This window comes from Rhipicephalus sanguineus, chromosome 3 (assembly GCF_013339695.2).
Source record: "Rhipicephalus sanguineus isolate Rsan-2018 chromosome 3, BIME_Rsan_1.4, whole genome shotgun sequence".
NCBI classification, from domain to species: domain Eukaryota; kingdom Metazoa; phylum Arthropoda; class Arachnida; order Ixodida; family Ixodidae; genus Rhipicephalus; species Rhipicephalus sanguineus.
Window position 1 is genome coordinate 190,077,135 of NC_051178.1, and position 22,733 is coordinate 190,099,867.

General features: G+C 45.1%; 1 protein-coding gene across 1 annotated transcript; it reads right to left on the reverse strand.

Moving 5' to 3' along the window:
* Window positions 1-382: 382 nt before the first annotated feature.
* On the reverse strand, window positions 383-20,942 carry LOC125757906 (arylsulfatase B-like). Its single transcript, XM_049414253.1, has 10 exons — window positions 20,837-20,942; window positions 20,409-20,568; window positions 18,071-18,183; window positions 17,764-17,877; window positions 17,201-17,332; window positions 15,404-15,530; window positions 11,785-12,078; window positions 6,448-6,695; window positions 5,115-5,303; window positions 383-522 (listed from the first exon to the last, which is right to left on the reverse strand). The coding sequence occupies exons 1-10, from the start codon at window positions 20,918-20,920 to the stop codon at window positions 397-399; spliced, it is 1,587 nt and encodes a 528-aa protein (XP_049270210.1). The 5' UTR covers window positions 20,921-20,942; the 3' UTR covers window positions 383-396.
* Between the last annotated feature and the right edge of the window lie 1,791 nt (window positions 20,943-22,733).

The window sequence follows — 22,733 nt, forward strand, 5'->3', positions numbered from 1 at the left end:
AGGTCCTTCGTTTTGACTACACGCTAAACATTTCTATAGAGCAACCTACATGGAGGCCGCTGCTGTGCCTACAAGACCTCTTCAAACACCTTTAACAGTTCTTAATTGCGCAACTTTAGACAGGAAAGTCTCGACTGAATATGTGGATATTGCCAGACAGCGTTCTATTCACTTTCACGACATTGAAGATACATTTGTTGCGGTACGTATAACTTCACCCGAAAGGCTGGGATGTAGTAAATAATACAAGTGAAATCTTGCAGATCAACGTGACGAAAGCCTTGTAGGTTCAAAGGCATTGTGGGCCTAGATGAGTGTACAAGTTGGCGGCGAAGCTATAGGAAGACGTCAGCACAGTTTGCATGACGCGTCAGCTGACACATTTCCGTAGTTCCATTATAACCAAGGTGCCCGAGTTCCATTGTGCAAGTCAGGATGTGAATTGGGGTCAACGGCAAGATTCAGAGGGGCCACAGTCTGTGCCTTGTAGAATTCCAGTGTTCCGTTCAGTGATTCCAGTAGCTGAAAGTATAAGAATCAATGCAATACTTTCACAGTCGCGCATTTTTCTGAAATCACACACAAACACAAACACACGCGCACACACACATGCACTGCAGAGTGGCATGCATGCATGTGCGAACATAATACATACATACATACATACATACATACATACATACATACATACATACATACATACATACATACATACATACATACATACATACATACATACATACACACACACACATACATACATACATACATACATACATACATACATACATACATACATACATACATACATACATACATACATACATACATACTAACGCAACCTAAATTACCAGTGCTGGGCAGTATCGAAGATACATGTATCTTAGATACTATCTTAGATACTTTATGGGTATCTTGTATCTGTATCGCGATACGTCTCGAGAGACGAGTATCTGTATCTGTATTTCCGATACATTCAATAATGTATCGTGTATCTTAAGATACAAGATTCTTCTATCTCAACACAACCGTGCGAAACAATAATCGCTGGCCAAGCTCCGCTTCTCAAGCTGGTACTGGTGCCAATGAGCCATCTGAATGAGTCTAAGGGCAGTGACGTTATCCGGAAGACAAGCACGCGGACGTCTACGCCCAACCCACGTACCTTTTGTTTTCTCGATTTATTTTCTTTTTATTTGCGCCAATGTCGCGACACTTGCTCTTAGCCTCCACCGCGTGCGGCGTGTACTCCACCGCGTGCGGCGTCTATCACGCAAATTCTGGAGTTGTAACAGTGTCGTTATTGAAGATTCTCTTGCGTCTTGCTCCGTAACGAAATGTGATGCGTGCAAGAATGGGGTTGCTTTGCGTCGCGTGGATTTTACATATCAGCGATTTGAAGGATCTCGTGGATGCAAGTTTGACTTGCATGCAATGAATTAACTTATATGCAAATAAGATTCTAACAACTCTAGCACCACTGGTACTGATGCTAGATCTAATAGAGCGAGCGTTTACCTAACAGAAATTATCTTGGCGTACCGTATTTTTCCCTTCCATCTACATTTATATAAAGAATTTATGAAATCATGATTTGATTATTAGCACAAGTGCTTTCTTAGCTCGCTGTCATTTTCCGTCACATGCATTACCTAGGTCTCTGCACTGTTTTTCCGGCCTGGTCACTGCAGTATATCTTTTGTAACGCGCTCCCAAAATAAGATTTCTGCTTTACTCGTCTGTCTGCTTTATTTCTACTACTGTTTACACATTTACACGTTGCCAATGCGATTTTGAAAACAAATATATTATTATGTGGGCGTGCCTTGAGTATACAGTACAAAATATTCTGCTTGCCGCTTAAGAAAATAGCAAAATGGAGTTTGCATTATAATAAGGGAAATAATTAGGAGCCATCTTAAAGATGTTAGGAAGGGGATTCGAGAAACGTTGTTTTACTGAATGCTCCGTTTTACTCATGAGCGCCCCAACAAGCCGTTTCAGGCAATTTTCCATGGGCACAGAATTTTCTATTGTCTCAACACGTAAGTTGACGATACTTCATGCTCATAGCTATTAAGGGCGCCGTCTGTATTGTGTTTCTGTACTCATTCAATGTGAATGTTTGATACACAACCACCTCTCTGTTTTACTTATATTTGTTTTCTTCTTTTGACCTTCTTAAATATTTTTCGTATTACTAATCGCCACGTATTGGGAGCTATAAGCGGCAATATCGCGTATAGCGGCGGTGTCCTGCGACGCTTTGTGCAACTATACAATACACCTGAAACATTTCTGTGTTGCACATGTTCTCTCGTTGAAGAAAAATTGCTAAAATATTGCACGTTAGTGAGTATATCAACAAAGAATCCCTTACGCCAGCAGTTAAGTAGAACATGGAAATTCATTGCAGTTTTACGTCATCTACGTATACACCAGGGGTCTCAAACTCAGCTTATAGCCAGCGGGCCGCAGTCGCGAAGGGCCGGAACAGTGAAAATGGTGGGGTCGGAGAGAGTTTGAACAAAATTACGTTGCCATTTGAAAGGAAGCCTTCGCATATCTCATATATAGGTCAATTCTGAAGGGAATTTGGAATCAGGATTCGAGAAACAACGATACCGATGTACACAACGAGTGAAATCTGGACGCGGATTGAAATATATTTTTTGTTCCACGGTTATGTCTCAGCACGTGGTGACCACATGTTCTTCACGAAATAAATGCGTGAGACCAGTCATGTCTGTGTAGCTCACGACCATACTTATTTAGAAAATAAAAACAAATGGCATGGAGACGGTCATATGTGCCGGCCGGACCGCTAGCGAACGGTCTCAAACACCGTATACACCATGCGCTCCCCCCCCCCCCCCCCCCCAAAAAAAAAACAAAAAACAAAAAAAGTCGCTACCAGCGTTACTGCTGCTGTACACCTGTCCGGATATATGGTGTTGTGCAAACTGTGTTTTACGGACAAGGTAAAAGTCCACACCTGCCGGTATTTGCGCCGCCGGGCGAAGGTTTCTTATTGACGGTATTGTGATTATATGGCAACCCGCTAGCTTTTCGGCAAGCTGAGCAGCGACTCCCATCAATTGCAAAAATGACAAGCAAGGACCACTGTCATCGAAGTGTATAAAGAGTTGTCCTGTGAAGAAGCTAAAACAAGCCCCAATAAGTTGTTTTGGAAGGCAACTAATGTACTTTGAGCAAGAAGGGCAAAACTTTTAAGATACTAACAGACATTTCATTCGAGTGAAACGAAATATGTCGCAGTTAGGAAATTTTCAAGCATACATTTTTGTGTATAGGCGTTTGCTGCTACATTATATTGATCTATAATAACAAATTTGAGAATGTACCGAAGTATCTTAAGATACAAATTGCCAAGTATCGTATTGGATACAATTATTGCGGCAGTATCTTGTATCTGTATCTCAAATACTTTTTGCCTCAGTATCTTGTATCGTATCGCGATACAATTTCAATGTATCTTTGCCCAGCCCTGTAAATTACCTATATCATTAAACTTCGCATTGTTCCGACACAAAACTTGAAAATGTGCATTTCATTCTCACAGCAAGCGGCAGCGTTTCTTTACCTAATAAGTATAAACATTCAAGAGATGGTTATCCAATAATCTAATTTATACCGCGTGCTGCAACTGTGGAAATAAAGCTGGACCGAAGTATTTTCTTAGAAATCCTAGCACGGCGTACCGTTGTCCAACTTCAAATTTCAGACAAGCTATGAAGTGCATTGCTGTTACGTCTAATACAATAACTGTGCCACACACACCCACGCACACACACACATTGCACTGTGCGTGTTCTTCTCTGTCCGCGTTCAGTCGCGCAGTGTCAATTTGATGATGACTGCCAGCCAAGTATGCCCTTTGACCGCCAACGCCTTTTGGCCAACATTAAAGGGACACTAAAGGCAAATATTAAGTCGATGTTGATTGTTCCAATAGCGGTCCAGAAACCTCGTAGTGCTACTTTTATGCCGAGGAAGTGCTTATTTTGAAATAAAATCACGTTTTAGTGGTCCGCATCGCGTTAGCGCACTTCAAATCACCCGCCTGAAATCAGACTTCCATACGTCACTGCTGCCGTGCCCAACGTTGCCCGCCTTTACTGCGCGGCCGCCAACACTAGTAGCAGCAGAGCGAAAGTAGCGGGACCCACAGCAGCAACAACGGCCATCGAAGCCATCAAAGCTTGCGACAATCGCCGCAATGGATGTGGACGGAGAACTTGACAGCGAGACATTGGCTCGCGACGATGGGCTCAAATTCAGCGACTAAGCCACTTCGAGCGTAAGGGTTCATTCCGCGGCACCCAGTGAAAAGACACATCGGTTCCCTTGCTGCAGCACTGGCGTTGTGCATAATTGGGGCATCCGGCAACATCACATGCATGCGGTATTTTGTCGAACTTTCTGTCAGAGCGACTTTCACGAGCGTGCAAAACAGACGCGGCTGTACGCGATACTGAAACTACCACTGAGACGCGACCGCATGAGCGAAGCAGGGTGCCGGGCGAAGCAGGGCGTTCGGCGAAAACGGAACCTTTGAACCACGCGCGCCGTTCCCCATGGCAACGCCACAGAGGTTCTTTTTTCCCATGAATCAAACGAAAACGAACAAACAGCATTTTATTACGTCTTTTGATGCACGGAAGGTTCTTTTTTATTGCTGCTAGTTTGATTACTAGTGATTTATTGTAGGCAGACTCTCATACGCCATCGGGATCACTTCGAAGATGTCCCACTCGTGGCGCTCATCATCTGATACATTCAGCTTAATTTCTCGGTAAGTAGGGCACTGCTGTTGATAATATTGCCGTCTTAGACGTTGTCATACATTGAGCTTTCACTCTGACATAAATTATTTGCCTTTAGAGTCCCTTTAATAGTTTACCAAGAATCGTCCATCCCATGCAGAAACACAATGCCACCTGAACTCTACAGCTCATTGCAGCACTTCTTGGCAATTGATGTTTCTATGTCTTAACGAGTGACTCGCTGTCTCCTAAATTAGCCTGAATCTATAGCCACATCGGTTCAATTATACACATACCTGAATAACGAGCAAGACGCGTTGTACATACCTCTTTATGGGTGTAAGCGAGGTTGTTGCAATCGCAGGGGTCCTCCTCTAAGTCAAAAAGGTACACATGCTCTGGTGATTGAAGTCGCTCGTCGTCACACAACGATTCTTCCGGGCAGGTTAACGTTGCGTTTACCCGCCAGTCCGGCATAAATTCCAGTTTCAGCAAGCCGTAGAAAGTCTTGAGCGTCTGCGTGCGACCACGGGTTTATTCATTAACGCTGACAACACATTCCTGCAGAGATAAACTGGGCTCAACATTGATTCCTCGTGGTAAGGCTCACTTCGGTCGTGTTGCATCTTGCCAAGCAGGGTGTGCTACTCAAGTGCCCGTGTTACAAGCATGACGTCACACTGGCAGAAAGCATGGTCATAATAGTATTGCCAATCGCTACAATGCGCTCGCTACAGCTTGCACCATCACGCGCGCCAACTGGCTGAAGGGAGCCAAGAAACCACCGCCAATCGGCCTACCGCTGCCACGGAGCCGGCGAGTCGCGGCCGCAGCTGATTTCGTTCGCTCAAACCACGGCTGAAAGCAGCATGTTCGCTTCGCGCGAATGCGCTAGTCACGTGGTTCATTTAGATGTGAAGCATCTTATAGCGGAGTTCAATCCGGTGGTGGTGGTGTGCGGCGTGACCACCCTTACTGCGCATGCGCAAGCCATCTCCATACACCTCCTCTCCCTCTCCGCACCCCTCTCCCCCTCTCCACTTCCCATCTCCCATTCTCTTCTCCCTTTCCCCCTCACCCTTTCCCCCTCTCCCTCTCCCCCTCCCCCTCCTCCTTTTCCCTCTCTCCCCTCCCCTCTCCCCTCTCCACTCCCCCTCTGAAACGCGGGCTCTACATGCCTAAACGCTGCTTCGCATCGCCTCACGGTCCCCTTTAGCGGAAGATGGTGTGTTCTTTTTTGTATTTCGTGGGCTTTCTTTGCAGATTGGAAAAAATGGTATACGTGAGACTTTCTTTACCGCAAATAATGCAATGTGTGTTTCCGAAGACGCTCTCGAACTTTGCAAGTCGCATTTCTTGCCTAAAGTCAATATATAGCAATTTAGTTGAATAATCCTAATTGCGAAATTAATCAATTACGAAACAAAACATTGTCTGTGGTTCGCAAGACAGCTGTCAGCAATTTGCAACTGATTTCACTCGCCTGCCTCTAATAATGTATTTTTTAACCCTTGGCTAAAGATAGCTGGGACACCCGGTATATATATATATATATATATATATATATATATACATATATATATATATATATATATATATATATATATATATGCTGGTATATATATATATATATATGCTGGTGAGGTATGCCCATGCATACCTCACCAGCATAACTTTGTTCTACAAGTTCGTCCAGGTCTTGCTGCGGCCTCTCGCCCCCTGGTACCGCTAAGCGCTGCTGAGGAAAAGCGCCTACGACGATCTTGAAGTTGTCTTTTCGAATCGCTCCGTAGCCCCATAAAGGGTCGATGTTGTACACAAGCTCGGAGCGCGGCGACGGCGCGTCTTTTGTGAGCGATTCCCACATGTCATGGCCGTCGATATTCCCCAGCTGGTGTACAGAGCCACCTGGAGAGTAAATACGCGTAGGTGCTTTTATACCACATTTTCTGCTTCCAACTCAATGACCTTCCGTTTTAAGCGCACTGCATCAACACTTTTCTGTATAAGTTGCACCGAATATTTCTTGAAACTGCATATTTCTAGCAGTGTACTGCCCCAAGTTCATTTCTAGAAAGAGGACAAAGCGAAATAAAAAAAAAAACGCAAAGACGAACCGTATTGATTAATGACCTATAATCACTAACAAAAGCATGCAGCAAGGCAGAAGCACCAGCATCAGAAACTTCACCGTGATCACAGATCCATAATAGGCACGTTCGCATCACAGAAAACGAAAAAAAAGGTAGCTGATCATGTGAAGGACATGGATGTGAGCTTACGATAGGCTGGGATTAGGGGTGTGCGAATATCAAATTTTTCGAATACGGATCGAATACGAATATCGACCTTCGAATATCGAATCGAATATCGAATATCAAAGGAAATATGCCTCCACAGTAACAATATTTTATTTAACATGTAGCTATTTAAAAAAAAAGATGAACAGCCTGACTGGCAACACAACATACACTATCTCCAGAACACAATGTCCAGGCTAGCACAATGCACATCACAACACAAGCAAATATCACGGCACAATGAAAGTCATGAATACATGTTATCATGAAGAAATATGAGTTGCTCCACATGATCAGGCAGCAGGCGCTCCCTTGTAACAGAGACAACTCCCCCCCCCCCCCCCCCCCCCCCCCCCCGCCACTGAAAAGGCACGCTCGCTTGGAACAGAAGTGGCTGGTATAGGCAGTTACATCGGGCAAAGCTTTGCCAGACTGGGGTATCGAACAGTCCGCCACCAGTCACGTCGGTCACTGTCTTTCTTCAGAAGTGGTCCCGCATAGTGAACGAGTGATAGTGCGGCACGTTACGGCCGCATAATATTTAAAATGTACGGTTACATGATCGCCAACAGCGCTGCACGTCGGAGATGCACCAGCAATAAATCATACGTATTGGGGCGCTCGCCGCAGGCAGATATCGTGCCTCCGTGTACTTAGGATGTTTATCGCTCCTCTCGGCAACGTTTTAGGGGCGAAGCTCCTTATAGCGGCACCCGTTCGTCCCCTGTATGTAGTGTGTAACCAGTCTTAACGCTAGTAACAGATCTTGACCTCCAAGGTGGTGCCGGTGGGAGATTTCTCCTGTGCGTTGTTGAACAATAAAAAATTCGCAGCGTGCGCGTTAACTAAAAGCCGACTTCTTCTCTCTCATTCCCCATTAGCAGCCATTGGCATGTTCCAGTAGGAAACGTTAGTAGAAGTAGAAGGGTAAGTGTTAGCTAAAAGCCGACTTCTTCTGTCTCTCATTCCCCATTAGCAGCCATTGTTTACCTCCAAGGTAGTGCCTGGTGAGATTTCTCCTGTGCGTGATTAAACAATAAAAATTCACAGCGTACATGTAAAATTAAAGTGAGCTGCAAGTCGCCATGACTCTCATCGACCCTTTAGTATAAACCGGCCCGATCTCACGTCGTTGATGATGTACTGGGCGTGAAGCTGCGCGACGCCGCCGCCAAGATCCTGCCGTAAGAGAGCTTCGCCCCACTCATCATCATTCACCCCGTGGATATGCTGTGGAATTTTTAGCGATACGAACGCAGCAGAAATGTGGAAGACGAGTTATTTTATGCATGATAATCGAATCGAATATTCGAATTTTTCGAATATTCGAAGTTATCGAATATTCGAAACTATTCGAATACACGATTTTCGAATCGAATACGAATATTTCGAATGTAATATTCGACGAATATTCGAAACTTTCGAATATTCGCACACCCCTAGCTGGGATATAAAAAGGACTGAAATTCGGGTCACGTTTTACAAGCTTATTCCCGTGCGTAGAACTGCGAGGAAAAATCCAGTTACGGAAGACATCGGTACGACAGCGCACTTCAAGAACTCTGAACTCGTGCTAACCGCGCTACAGAGATGAAGGGCTGTAGGAAACTGCACAAGTTCTTGTTTAATCCTGTAATCATAGTAAATTAGGAGGAACAGTTCCCATTTCGCTGTTGGTGGACGTTGTGCCAGCTAAGATTGTCTTTAATTAATGGCATGCCGCTATGGAAGCTGTAATTTTCAGAAACAAACCTGGTAGCGCGGTTTGCATGCCTTCAAGTTCATACATAAGATAAAAAAGTCACAGTTTCGTCGCAAGGGCGAAGCAATGAATGCGATAGCAAGAAAAGCGGCCCGTGATGTACGCGCTGCTACGCTGCATAAACATCTGCCCCCCGGCAGCAACTCTACTCGCGGACAACTTTTCTTGGCAATGAAGCGAAGGTTACGGAGCCAATGCACGTATCTTACCGCTAATGAATGTAGTCCCACAATTGCGTCCGTATTTTCTGCGTGAAATGTATAAAATACTCCTTCATTTTCTACATGTAGCTTTTTGAGACGGAACGCAGCGCACACAAGCGAGATATTTGTATTTCTTTTAATATATACGTTGTCACTTTGCGTTTTTGCATGCGTGAAAAAGTCGCGCCTTTTACCCGTACCTTAGACGCTAAGCAGCGTTTGCGTCGAAATGCAACGCTAGCCATCACTTTCGACGGCGTTACGAGACGCGCACGAAACCGGACTACTTCGCGTAGCAGTGCATGTGCCGACGCTCCGCCTCCGTAGCTTTTCCTTCATTGCCAATAAAAGTTGTCCGCCAGTATACCGCGCGAGCAGACAGCAGAAGGGCAAGGTTCTCCCTGCGGAAATATTAGAAGAAGCGAGCGAGCTGGCCGATGACTTTTAAATGCGGCCATTGCGCTCCTCGCGCCATCTCGCTGGTAATGAAGAAACGCTGATAAGCGCCTGCCTTCTCTGAGTCCTGCCAGCGGTAAAGGGTGTGTTTATAACGCTCGGCCGTTTGCGAACTGAAGGATCTGCTCTTTGTGGCGTAATGGTTAGCGCCACGCGCTGCGGAGCGAGAGGTTGCTGGTTCGATTCCGCGATTCGGAAGCATTTTTCTGGATTATTTTTATTTGGGACTTTATATATATAGAGTCTGTTTTCGGTTGCCGTAAAATCATCAGGAAAAAGGTATACGCCTCTAAAAAGCTGTTTATTTGTCGACGTTTCGATCGGAGACCGATCTTCATCAGGGTGAAATTTACCAGGCTTCGATGCGCTTTTATATCATCGTTCTCCGAGCCGAGAGGGAGAGAAAAAGGTTAAGAAAAGGTACATACAAAGAGAAAAAAAAGAGAGAAGTAGGAAACCTGACGAAAAAGAGTCGCGAACACACCATGTGCACATACCTTGACTGACAAAAGAATAACACGTGTTTCCCGAATAAAAAAAAATAAAAAGGTCGCGAACGCACCACGTGCACATACTTTGACCTACGACAAACACGTTCAGCAAAGCTGAAAGTTTCAGCAGTTGAAAGTTGAAACTGCTGAAACTTTCACCTGATGGAAGAAAAACGACTGAGAAATAAACAATATCTCGAGAACATGCTGTGATTACCTGGGACGGAATACCGTCAGATCCTCCATAAAGGATTCTATTTTTATATTCGTAAGCTGCATGAGAATACCGTTACACGTGCAGTAACCACGGGCATAGTCACGTGTGTTTTTTTCTTGCATTTCAGACAATGCAAAGGCGTAGGCATGTGTCAGAAACGGTACTTTTAAAATAAGAATTAAAAGCGCATGCCTTTTCACAATCATCAAGCACTGCTTCGCCATCGACTAAAAGATTATGTATTGCGGTAACGTCTTCGGTATTTATAGTTTAACAAATTTCCAGAATTCTTCCAAATTTTCGTTTAGCCTTCTATTAGGCAATGAAACGCGTTTTTTTGGTTATTTACTTCAATTTACCCTGCTGCCCCATGTCGTTCAACTGTCCTTCACCACGAAGACGATAATAAGAAGATACGTGTAAGCATTTTTGTGGCGTCTCTTTACGTGAATACAACTTATACGGCAGCATGGATGTTGTCTGCTGTGTTAAGTGAGTGATTGAGCTTACGCACAGGACTCTGCACTTTGTTTCCTCCTGTTTTGTTAAAGCGCGCTTTAACTACTTCATTCCTTTGGCGAAGCGCTTGTTTATTTTTATTAGCTTTGTAGTGTTGACGAGGGATATCGTTTTAAATGTGTATTCTTATGGTGTATGTGCGTCTTTGAAACTCAGTGTGCCATGCAACAGTACCTGTTCCCTTTTCGTCATAATTATTTTTTGGTCACACGGTGCATATGCCGGTGTCACCATAAACAAGAATCAAGGTTCATTCGAATCGCTAACACAATTTTTTATCGTCTTTTCCTGCGTATGTGTTTCTGAAAAAAGTCACAGTTTCGCCGCAAGGGCGAAGCAATGAATGCGATAGCAAGAAACTAATGCTGTACGAATTGAGGCTCGCCAATGGATACTCTCAGTTTGAACAGCGCTCCTGTTGCAAAGGCGGCCGAAGCAGCGAAGGAAACTAGCGTGCTTCAAGTGTCGAGCTGTGACACTTGATAGTTCGCGCTCATCTTCTCTTTGTTCGTTTAGCGGCGTCCCTTGAGCTCGAGTGATTTTGTACGCTCCGTAACATGAGCGCGGGCATCACGGTGAAAGCTCGAAACATCCCTCTTCCCCTCAGCACGAGAAAACCGCGCGAGCAGACAGCGGAACGGCAAGGTTCTCTCTGCACAAATATAAGAAGAAGCGAGCGAGCGAGCCGACGACATTTAAATCCGCCAGTCGCGCTCCTCGCGCCATGTCGCTTGTAATTAAGAAACGCTTATAAGCGCCTGCCGTCTCTGAGTCCTGCCAGCGGTAAAGGGTGTGTATATAACGCTCGCCGTTAGCTACCTGAAGGATCTGCGCTTTCTGCCGTAGTGGTTAGCGCCACGCGCTGCGGAACGACAGGTCGCTGGTTCGATTCCGCGCTTCGGAAGCATTTTTCTGAATTATTTTTCTTTGGCACTTTGATGTATATATGCATACTTATACATATACGGTGAATGACGGCGACGGCAAAATCCAGCCGAGACTGTCCATATAATTGCTATCGCAATCAAACAAACAAAACAAAACATTACCAGCTAGTCCATAGAGCGTAGGTAGCCAGTCAGTGATATGCATGAGCCGGTGGGAGACCCAGCGCCTCTTTTGGAGCAGCTGTGACCACACGAAGGCGGCCACCTTATCGCCACCTTCCCACGGGCTGGATTTTGCTCCGCGAAGTGGCCAGTTGATGCCTCGAGAACTTAGATGGCCTTCGTACCCACCGCCGTTGTCTGAGCTGAATGCTATAACGCTGTCCTCCAGCATCCCGGCTTCAGCAAAAGCGCGAAAGGTGCGCCCTATGGCCATGTCCAGATAATCCAGCATTCCTGGGGAGGGAGTTCATGAGTTTTTCTTGCGCTTCGTAATAAGAGACAGGGACGAGACAGGGACGACCTGTCTTGTTGTCGTGTCCTCATGTCTTATCGTCCCTGTCTCGTTGCAGTCTCGTACACTGTAAAGAAAGACCGTTATTTTCACGCCCAATATCGCGTAAAAAATGCGATGTCGCCATCGTAAACTTAAACTGCGGTATTCTCACTGTACACCATGCCGCGCGCATGCGCATTGGCTTGTAGGAGAGAAGAAAGCAAAGAGTAAAGAGGAGGAGCGGCGTCATGCTCGCCTCTCAGTGCACGTGCATGGACGCTGTGCGCTGCGACGAAAAGTTTGGCAGCATCAGCTAGCAGTGCTTTCACCATAAAAACTACGGTGAATTTCTTACAGTATAGTACGAAGCACAAGAAGAAATCATGAACAACCACTCACTATCCCAATTCATCGCACTGCTAAACTGCGGAAGGAGGTTCTCGTCATCATCAGTACTATGAACAGCATCATCATCAGTATTATCAGCAGCATCGGCGTCCTCAGCGGTATCATCGGCCTATTTTATGTCCATTGTACGTAGGACGACGGCCTCTCCAATGATGTTCAATTACTTTCGCCCTGAGTGCACCGATTCCTTTTTGTACCTGCAAATTTCTTAATTTCGTCATCTCACCTAACGCTCCACCGTCCTTCGCTGCGCTTCCAATCCCCTGGTATAGATTCCGCCGTTCTGACTGACCATTGTTTAACTGCACTACGCCTTACGAGTCCCGCCCAGGTAATTTTCCTTCTCCTCTTATTGTCAGCTATGATATCGGCTGCCCCTGCTTATTCTCTAATCCACTCTGCTGGTCTTCCTAGCTCTTGAAGTTACGCCTATCATCTTCCTGGTTGATTGAAAGTCATTTCTTAATACATGGGGAGGCGCGTGTTCTCTTTTGGGGATACACCGGGCAGTTACAGGACAGCGAGTGGTCCTCAAAATCTCGGCAACAAGCATTCGTTAGGGCTTCGAGCCGATTCCCTAGTAGTGAGAGGTTGTTCTCAATCAGGAACACATAAATGACATCAGGAACACATAATCAGGAACACATAAAATGGTGACAACCAAAATATGAGTTTATTGAGACTGCCCTGTCAAGTGCGTTTCCTTCGGGTTCAAACCGTGCACCATGCGTGGCGAATTTCTAATAGCGCACAAAAGGAACTGACTGTATGCGCGCTATTTTGTGTTTAGAATGTGCTCCAATGTGCTTCGAATGTGTTTCGAATGTGTTTCCAATGTGCTCCTCTCTCTCTCTTTATCGCTCTCTCTCTCGCTCGCGTTCTCCTCCTTTACGTTTGTCTCCTTCAACCTCCCTCAACCGTTTTCCAAGTGTAGTGCAGAATACCGGTTGTTCTAAACCAGTCGAATTCCATGCCTTTCCCTCTCTTTTGTTCACTCCCTTCATCGACATCGAAGCTTTCTTGGTGAGAAAGGCGTAATGAGTTTCCCTTATTGAGGTTCCGTCCTGCGTCGTTCCATTGCAGCGGACTTCAAAATATGCAGTGCGAACTCGACCACCAGTATACATTGTTCGTTTTCTTGAACACGTACATTAAGGCTGCGCGAAAAACGACGGACGAAGAAAAGCAGGTACACAGGACGGGCGCTTAGTGCTAAAGTCGGATGAATGGCAGTTTTCCCATTCAGTCATTGTCCTGAATGTAAACACAAACACAAAACCAATTGCTCCAGCGCGCATCTGCCCTGATCTCTGTCGGGTAAAAGCGAAAGCTCGTGTTTCTGCCTGCCCGTCCCGGTCTCCACAGACGTGGCTTTACCAGTTTCCTTCTGGAAGTGAAGGTAGAGGTATGGACGCCAAAATAGCTGCGCATTAGGAAAGGCACACAAAGTAAGTCATGGTCGTGATCGCACGATCTTTGCAGTTCGTTAGACAATGTTCTTTGCTGAAGTGTGCTACACAGCTAGAATACATTCACCTAGCCGAACGAAGGAACGCAAGTGGATCAAGGGCTCGTTTCTTTGTTATACACAACCTTGTGAAACCACCAGACAATGAAGTAAAAAAATATAAGGGACACTATTTACAGTCTTTAACTGTAGCCTTGTAATTATGACATAAATGGAAAGAAATTAATGTGGACCAAAAAGCAACTTTGCCGCCGCTAGAGACCGAACCTACAGCCTAAGGATAACGGCGTCCGATGCTCTACCAATCGAGCTACAGCGGTGGTCGTTCTCCCGTCAATTTTACTGGGCGTTTCTCTACGTGTAGACCTGGGAGCGTTAGCCAGCACCGCTTGTAGCCATGGCAATGAGTGTGCAACACTCCTTTTTTTGTCAGCAGCTGTCACGTAGCACTTGGCTTTTTTGAGAGCTGGCAGCTGACCAATAAACCCTCGCATACTACCTGAAGCCGTCAAGTCCGTCAGAACAAGAACGTCGTTATGAATGATCGTAGCTAACTGGTAATGCTACACTTTCTGGTCGAAAAGAGGAATATAGGGAACCGAGGGGGGAGAGGAGGTTGAGCTTTCCGTAACTGATGCTTCTGCCTATTTCTGTCCATCTACTTTTGGCATGCACGGAACTAATACAGTAAGTTGATATGCATGCCCTCCAATCCTTGGATGCGAAATATGACGCCAAATTACTTAGCAGACACACGGCGCTGCTGGTTGGACCGCATGCACGAGTACAGCGTCTACTGACGGGAAAAAAACATTTCTCGTTGTGAGTACACGTAGTATCACATGATCGACAACTGAGAGCGTACTGAATGATATACTCGAGCTACTTCAGAAGCATCATTAATTTCAGCCTACGCTGTCGTCATACGCTTTTATCACTGCGCGGGTTTTGGATTTCAGGTTTAATATTCAATATCAGGTTGCAAAAACAGCGTGATCAAGGAAGCAAAAGAGACCCTGAAGAAAAAAAAAAGCTCTGGGATGCTCATATATCAAATAAATCTGCAAGTCATTAACAAAAATAAAGTGCCAGTTAAGAAAAGCTTACACAATGTGTCCGTAAGCTAGGTGCAAGACAGATTTCGCGCACGTCAAACGTGTTATTTTGGGCAGACAAGAAATAGGCTTGCCTACTGAATTTGAGATATCACGAGAACCGTTCTTTCATACGGTCTTAAAGCGTTTAGTTTTAGTGGTGCTGGTGACAAAGTGCGGTAACTCAATTTGAAATCGGTTCGTCTGACAGAATTAATTATTGTGCAGTTGCTGCTTATTAAGACTAGTATGTGCTACACCTCCTGAACGTGCTTTAGTACGAGGTCACGATCTACGACTGTGGATCTAACTTACCAACATAGATGGTTCTGTTATATTCTCCAATGTACGGGAACTTATCGACGTTTTTTGCAGGAGCTTGCAGTCGATTGTTGTCGTTTCCGGAATGAACCGCCTGGTGACTCAAGAAAATGAACTGCGGCTGCGCACGAAAGTAGATCGAAATCGGAACTGGAATTAGTCCTGCACAGCAGTATGACTGGTCGAAAGCAACACCTTTGGCATGGCAATATTTGGGATGACTTGATTATGTCTTCTTTGTACGCTGTCGTTAGCCTATCCTGCTTTATTGCGCTTTGGCATATCTTGTCATGATTATACGATGTGTAATTTTCCTTACAATTAGTTTACTATTCGTTGTATACTAAACCTGTTAAACTTCAATTTCACATCTTCTGTGGAGCTAGAGTTCCTATAATTCATCACAATGAGTTGGCGGGCTAGTTGGTTTGAATTCGTAGCGCTTTTTTGGCGCAAAACGTGGAGTTGAAAGTAGCGATTAGTCCTGTCTTGTTTTGTGGTGTCGCATTGCGCTAGAAGAGCAACATAGGAAGAGCACTTCCTATGTTTATAAGTTTTATCTATCAGCTGTGCTAAACGTTTGATGCGAATCGCACTGTAACTTTTTGTGCGCTATGTTAACTATTTCAGATGTTCCCTGCTTCAACTCTGTTCTTATAGTATCACCCGTACACACGCATTGTAACTGCGACCAGATCTGCATATTTGTAACCTGAACGTCGTATGCTGTCAAGGTAAGTGACCAAGTCAAGCTGCCTAGAACAGCTTTTAGTCCTGAAGACCATCCAGACTCTGGTAAAATATATGACGATTGATTGATTGATTGATTGATTGATTGATTGATTGATTGATTGATTGATTGATTGATTGATTGATTGATTGATTGATTGATTGATTGATTGACAAAAATCGAAATTTTATAGAAGTTGGCAAAAGTAATTTTGCCCTTTATGACATGTGAAACATTATGCTTATTGCCACCAAACTTCGAAAAATGTCAACATAATATGAAAGGAGGAAACCGGGCTGGGTAATTGCCTGCAAATCTTTCAAGGCTGGGTCCGCCGGCAACCTACAAGACCCTCATCATCATTATCAAAAAATGTTGCCAGTGCGACATGTCTTATATAATATTCTCTTAGAAAAAACATTCATGCCGAGCCATCTTCTCTGATTTCAAGTAATACTATACACCTTCCACTTCGCCGTTCGCAGTTTCTTACCGTTTACAACAAATAATCTGCAAAACAATGGTGCAGAAGAAGTTCTGAGAACTTCTAATAAACTTGAGTCAGTAGTTCTTTTTAAATGGAGCACTCTTCGTCGACAAACTATAAAAGTGGTTCTCATAAAGTAGTGTCAAAATCAACGAAATAGTGGGGACCTGGCGCGAAAACTTCAATTAACACAACCTGTACCCTCGGTAAGAGGGATATCTCGTTATTCAGACTTGCTCCATTTGGAGATCTTGTTTACCCTAGCGCACCCTCCCAGCTTTAGTTTCTCCTAAAACTTGCGCAATAGCATTATTTTAACAATCTGACAAAGCTCGCGCAAGCACACTCTACTGCTGTGGCAATGAATGCGCACCCAATCCCACGCGAAAGCTCACTCTCCTGCCAAGAAGTGGAAATGGCTGCATCCCCCTTCCTCTCTCTCTCTCACTCACTCGCTCATTCTCTTTCAGATAGTGGCATAGCAATTCGTGGCGTCTTGCACTGCAATCCGCGAGTAATGTGCCTTCGATGCGCAATATACTTAGCAGTTCATCATTCTGGCCAGTAGGCTTACCTTCGATTTGTCGAGATTTCCGATGAGCTGCACTGCTTTGTCTGCATATAGGTCGGTGCTGTACAAGCCGTTGGCTTCCCAGGCAGGCTCCGTGCCGTTCCAGAAGTCTAGGCCTGTGATTGCCGCGTCTTCCTACATTTTAGTGAAGTTTTCAGCCCAAGCCATAGCAAAAATAAGCCATCTTATACGTCACATATCCTGTTATCAACAAGAAAAGAGAAAAACAAAACCTGGGAAACAAACAGTCGAAGGTCAGCTCTCACTGACGTTGTTTGAAAAGAAGAATTAGCTTGCTTCTTCTCAGGAAACGAATTGGTTATTCGTCCTTAATATTCCTTCTAACGCCATAGCAGGTTTTTCGACTGGCCTCTCGAGAACTAGTTCGACATGAAACTTGTCGCTTTTGAATGCGATATCATGGTGACTGTTCATCAGCTGTCGCAACCAGGAAGTCATTCAACAAGCTTAAAAAGCTTCAATAAGTTTACTGGTGCAGTGTGAGGACTTGATTCGTGTACTTTTAGTTGAGGTTTGTTGAGTGCGTTGGTCGAAAGAATATTTACCGTCGATTCCAGCATGTGCGTGTAGTAGTCTCCGTGGCCGTAGTACAATCCAAAGAAGGTGTCGAACCCCCTTCGAGTGGGCGTGTACTCGTGGCGATAGCAACCAAGGTGCCACTGGGTGAAAGGAAGCACAAAGGAGGTACACTTGAACAAAAGCAAGCACCCGAAAATAAAGCGCTAAAGGTATATTTAGAATTAAGGTAAGAACACTTCACCTCTCGTTCAGCAGCAAAACGCCATATCTCTATACTGAGCCACGAAACCGCATGTATCGAGCTTCTGTGTTGGCAACAGAAGCGTGACGCACCTTTCCAATGAGATGCGTCTCGTACCCGAGGCTCTTCAGGTGCTGCGGAAATAGAGTGTACTTGAGGTCGAGGCCAAAAGGTTCGCCCGGCTGGATCGGTCTGTTCTGAAGACCTGCGGAATGAAGCAAGAAAGTCCCCGTTTGTTGCCGACGCATAACGACTTCCAGCATGTATTTAAAAAAATCTAGGAGGCGCGCCTGTCAATCTTTCATTACCTTACCTAAATCATTGCAAGCAGCATCACGAGCAGCAATACGGAGTTTTTTTTCTAGGTTGCACAGTTTCAAATTTCTTAACCCTCGTGTTTTCTAATAACAGGAATACCGTCTTCCAGGTTGTATATTTCGTGGTTTCCGCTTCTTTATTTCACGTTTATGTCTCCCAATTACGCCGTACTGCCTCTACCTGTTCAGTTATGATTGGCGCCCAGGGCGGTTTACGGCCATGTGAATAACAACCCCTATCAACCAGTTAGAATGGCCGCGTTCTGTGTCTATCCTTTCATCTGGTTGTGAAGGTAGCGTTTCCACGTGGCGGGATAGAAACGCATAGTTATAGGTTTGCTGAACTGACCTATAGGCCTACTCTGTCAACGCGTCACTCCGGCGGATCTCTGTGAAGAAGCCCTGCCTACCTGTAGCTTTTATGCTGTCAGCATAAAGCTTGCGCCTTCAAGATACGCGAGAACTCGTACGGCATCAAGACTGGTCCTTCAGCGGATGGCCAACAGTATTCCGACGGGCATTGAACATTATCAGGGATAACTATTTGCTAAGATAGCGCACTTTCATTCTTTATTGTTCTTTTTTGTTAATAAACTCATTTTCACGCATTTCATGCAATGACAGGCGTCATACGTTCCTTCGTAATCTCGCCATTTGCGTCCAGATTCTAAGCAAAGACATTATTCGTGGTGTTATGAGCAAGGAAAAGAAAGCGTCAGCTTGTTGTTCTGTTATTATCGGTGCGGGTATGGTTTCTGTTTCGAACGTCATTCAATAAATCTCTTGACTGGTTCTTCAAGGTTACGTTACACCAATGTCACGCACACTACAAGAAAACCGTTTTGCTTAAATTTCATGCACTAAAAGTCAGAAGCGCCTTTTCAATGGTTATCGACTGTCCACTTCCCACCAGATGCGAAGGGGCATGCTCCCATCACACCTGGTGACAGAGGGTTCGAAAAGCGGGCTCTCCATGCTGTCCATGACAAACGTCTAAATGTACAGTACACGGGCCACTGCGTGCGTTTCCGGCAAATCGCCCGCACATTCAGAGTCGGTACACGTGTCGCGAGAGAAAGGTCTCACTCGCGACGTATGTATTCGGTCATTTGCTCTGTGGCGCAGAACAGGCAGCTCCCTCATATACAAAAACCCGGAAGGCTAACGGTCACGTCGACCTCAGTCTCCACCGCTGCCTGGACAGGTGTGCGGCTTTTACTGGCTTAACGATAAGCCGTGCACCTGCAACCGGCTGAAGGAAGCGACTGCGGGCTGCTCGAGTTTTACGCCGTTCTTTTCCATTTTCTGCGTGTCCGCCCGGATCATGATACTCTAAGGGACAAATTCGAACGAACTATAGCTTTGTACTATCCGCCTAATGACGCTTACACAATCACGCCAATGGTCTCTGTTGTAGTAACGTTCATTTTCCCCAGAGCTGCGAAGTTAGACCTTGTGCGGCGCTTCGGGACAGCTGCTCAAACGCTTAGTCATACTCGGCACGTACACCTGGGTGCCAGCCGTGCGCCAACCGTGCGTTTCAATTACGCCAGCCGTGTATTAGACGAACACGGGGACAGGCACGCGGGCGCATACATAGTGTTGAGAAATTTCATGGGATGCTTTCTTCAGCTCAATTAGGGTTGCATTTTCAGTTTTTGTGATATACCAACCAGCACATGATAGCAGACTTTTTATATAATATACACACATCCAGAAAATTTCGGTCGTATTGAGCATGTACCAATATACCGAATAGTTCCAACGCATACGGTTTTAAAAAACGAGGATTATTATATTCTACTCCTTTTTCCAGATAGCGGTTCTCACTAGAGCTGATTTACAAAGCCTCCTTTTTTTTAATTGGCCCGTGCGTGACCTCCGCTAGCATGCATCGGCGCGCGCAATGCGTGCACGACCTCGGAGGTCATGCTTCAGATATCGCATTCCTCTTACAAAGTGTGATGGCAGCCGATTTGGATAGAGTGCACCTCTGTTGGGAACATGAGCCACGATATGATAATTTAAGTGCAATGCTACACATATTACACGACGTTTGTCGGGCTATTCATGCTGCCACGTCACTTATTGAGAAACGCGTGTACTGGCATACCGTGTCGCGTCGCGTACAGTCCAGTCATGAGGGCCGCCCTGGACGCCGTACAAATAGGATGCGCGTAGTAGTTGTTTAAAACCACACCGTCGGCTGCTAGGGCATCTATGTTGGGCGTCGGGATCTGGCTGGAGCCATGGAAGCTCACGTCGGCCCAGCCCTGCGTTAGTAATAACACATATCTGTTACAGAGAGTCCTTCGGAAGTTATGCCATACAGTATACCCATCTGCACATGCTGCAAGCAGAAGTGACCCAAGAAATGGAAGCACCTGGGCATTGTCTCAGAGAGCCTAGACAACAAAGAATTGTTATTCCAGATCGTGTTCAGCTTCTTCGCAGATTTACTGTCCCGTAATCTTTTATCACCGAAAATTTATAATTACATTTTGAGCGTCGCTTTGAGGCGATACATAAAACGTTGCTTACGAGGTCATCAGCGAGTATGAAGATGATGTGCGGTTTCTTGACGCTACGATGTGCCTTCATTAGCATGTAGACTCCGCAGGACATCAGGGCTACGCAAGTCAGACCAGCGACCTAAGAAAAGAACAATTTAAGGGAGACGCTGAGCATGTACTAATGAATACAACTTCAATGTCAATAAAGTAACTAACGCTTTATGTACGCGGCTAGATAAGCCACCAGTGAGCCTGATGCAAACGGCGTGAAAAAAGGTAGTCTTGCTTTGTTTTATTTAGGTGCGTGAAATTCCGTACACCTGACTAGGTACTTAAGGAGAGAAAGGAAGATGACTTAACGCAATTCACCGATTAAGGGTTGGATGGAGGCCGTTCCCTGAAATGTCTAAAATCTACATGTAGGCCAACACTATTTACATTATTATAGAGACTTTCACAGCTACTTGGAACCTACATTATTCCGTTCTTTCAATTAGAGGTCTTCCAGGTATAAATGCATTTTACCAGCGAGAATAAGACAGCGACTAAGAAAGAACGACACAGGGCCACGGTGTTAGAAGTTCTTTTAACACCGTGCACAAGGTGATCGCCATAGCGATCGTATTATTGCCATAGCAATTATATGGACAGTCTCGGCTGATTTTTACCGTCCCCGTCGCTGCCGTCATGCACCGTATATATATATATATATATATATATATATATATATATGTATATATATACATATATATATATATATATATATATATATATATATATATATATATATATATATATATATATAAGCAACAAAGAAAAATAATTCAGGAAAACTTTCCGACGCGCGGAATCGAACGGGGGACCTTTCGCTTTGCAGCGTGTGGCGTTAGACGGTTAGGCCACGAGCACTGCCGTCTTCCAGCCTCCTAACGGCAAGCTATTTATGTACACCATTTACTTCAGCATGCTTTCTTAATCACCACATAGATGGCGCGCTTTAAAGATCGTCGCCCCGCTCCTGCGAACGCCGTTGCTCTTCGCCCTACAGGGCGTGGGCGCCTTCGTGCGCTTATCTCGAGGAAAGAAGCGGCGGCCGGTGGGGTGGAGCGGGGGGTGCGAAGTTCACTTCGCTCGCTGCAGCGGCCGCGTTTGCGAAAGGAGCGCGCTGTTGAAACAGAAATAAGTAACAATTGCGACAATTAGTTTGCGCTCGTCCTGTATGTATCTGTTCGTTCGTTTCGTGCGTCCTTCTTTATGTTTGAGCAGTGCGCTTCAAGTGTCGAGCAGTGACGCATTAGTTCGCGCTCGTCCTGTGTGTGTTCTTTTCGTGCGTCCTTCGGGCTCGAGCGACGCGCTGGAAATTTCGAGCTGCTTTCCGTTCTTCGCGTTACATTCCAATTTATTGCTATCGCATTCATTCCTTCGCGTTTGCGGCGAAACTGTGACTTTTTTTTTAGTCTTTTCCTTCGTTCCTGTCTAGTTATCGCTTTTAAAATCTATTGAAGTCAAAACACAAGCCCAATTTTTAACATTAAATGTTCAAATACATGATACCTCAAGATCAAACAGCATTCGTGTTCTTGGAACAATACAGTGAAATTCACAAAGCCATGAAACATTTTATACCAAGTAATTATGCGCGCGAGACGATCCCTGAATTTTTCTTGTACTCCACACTTGAGTCGAGTACTAATTCTCTAAACACTGTTGAGAAAGATGCAAAAGACTGAGAAGAAAAAACTCGGGCAGATCGCACGTATTGTAGGAATCGATTTTAGCGAAGCAGCCAGCGAGTATCTGCGTATGCCTTATTGTTTATAGCGCAACTCTTAAGTGCCCTTTGCTCTGTTGAGTGGCGTCGGCGTAACCGATACAGCGAAAGAGGACGAAAGAGAGTGAACGTGAAACGCAGCGGACGATGAACG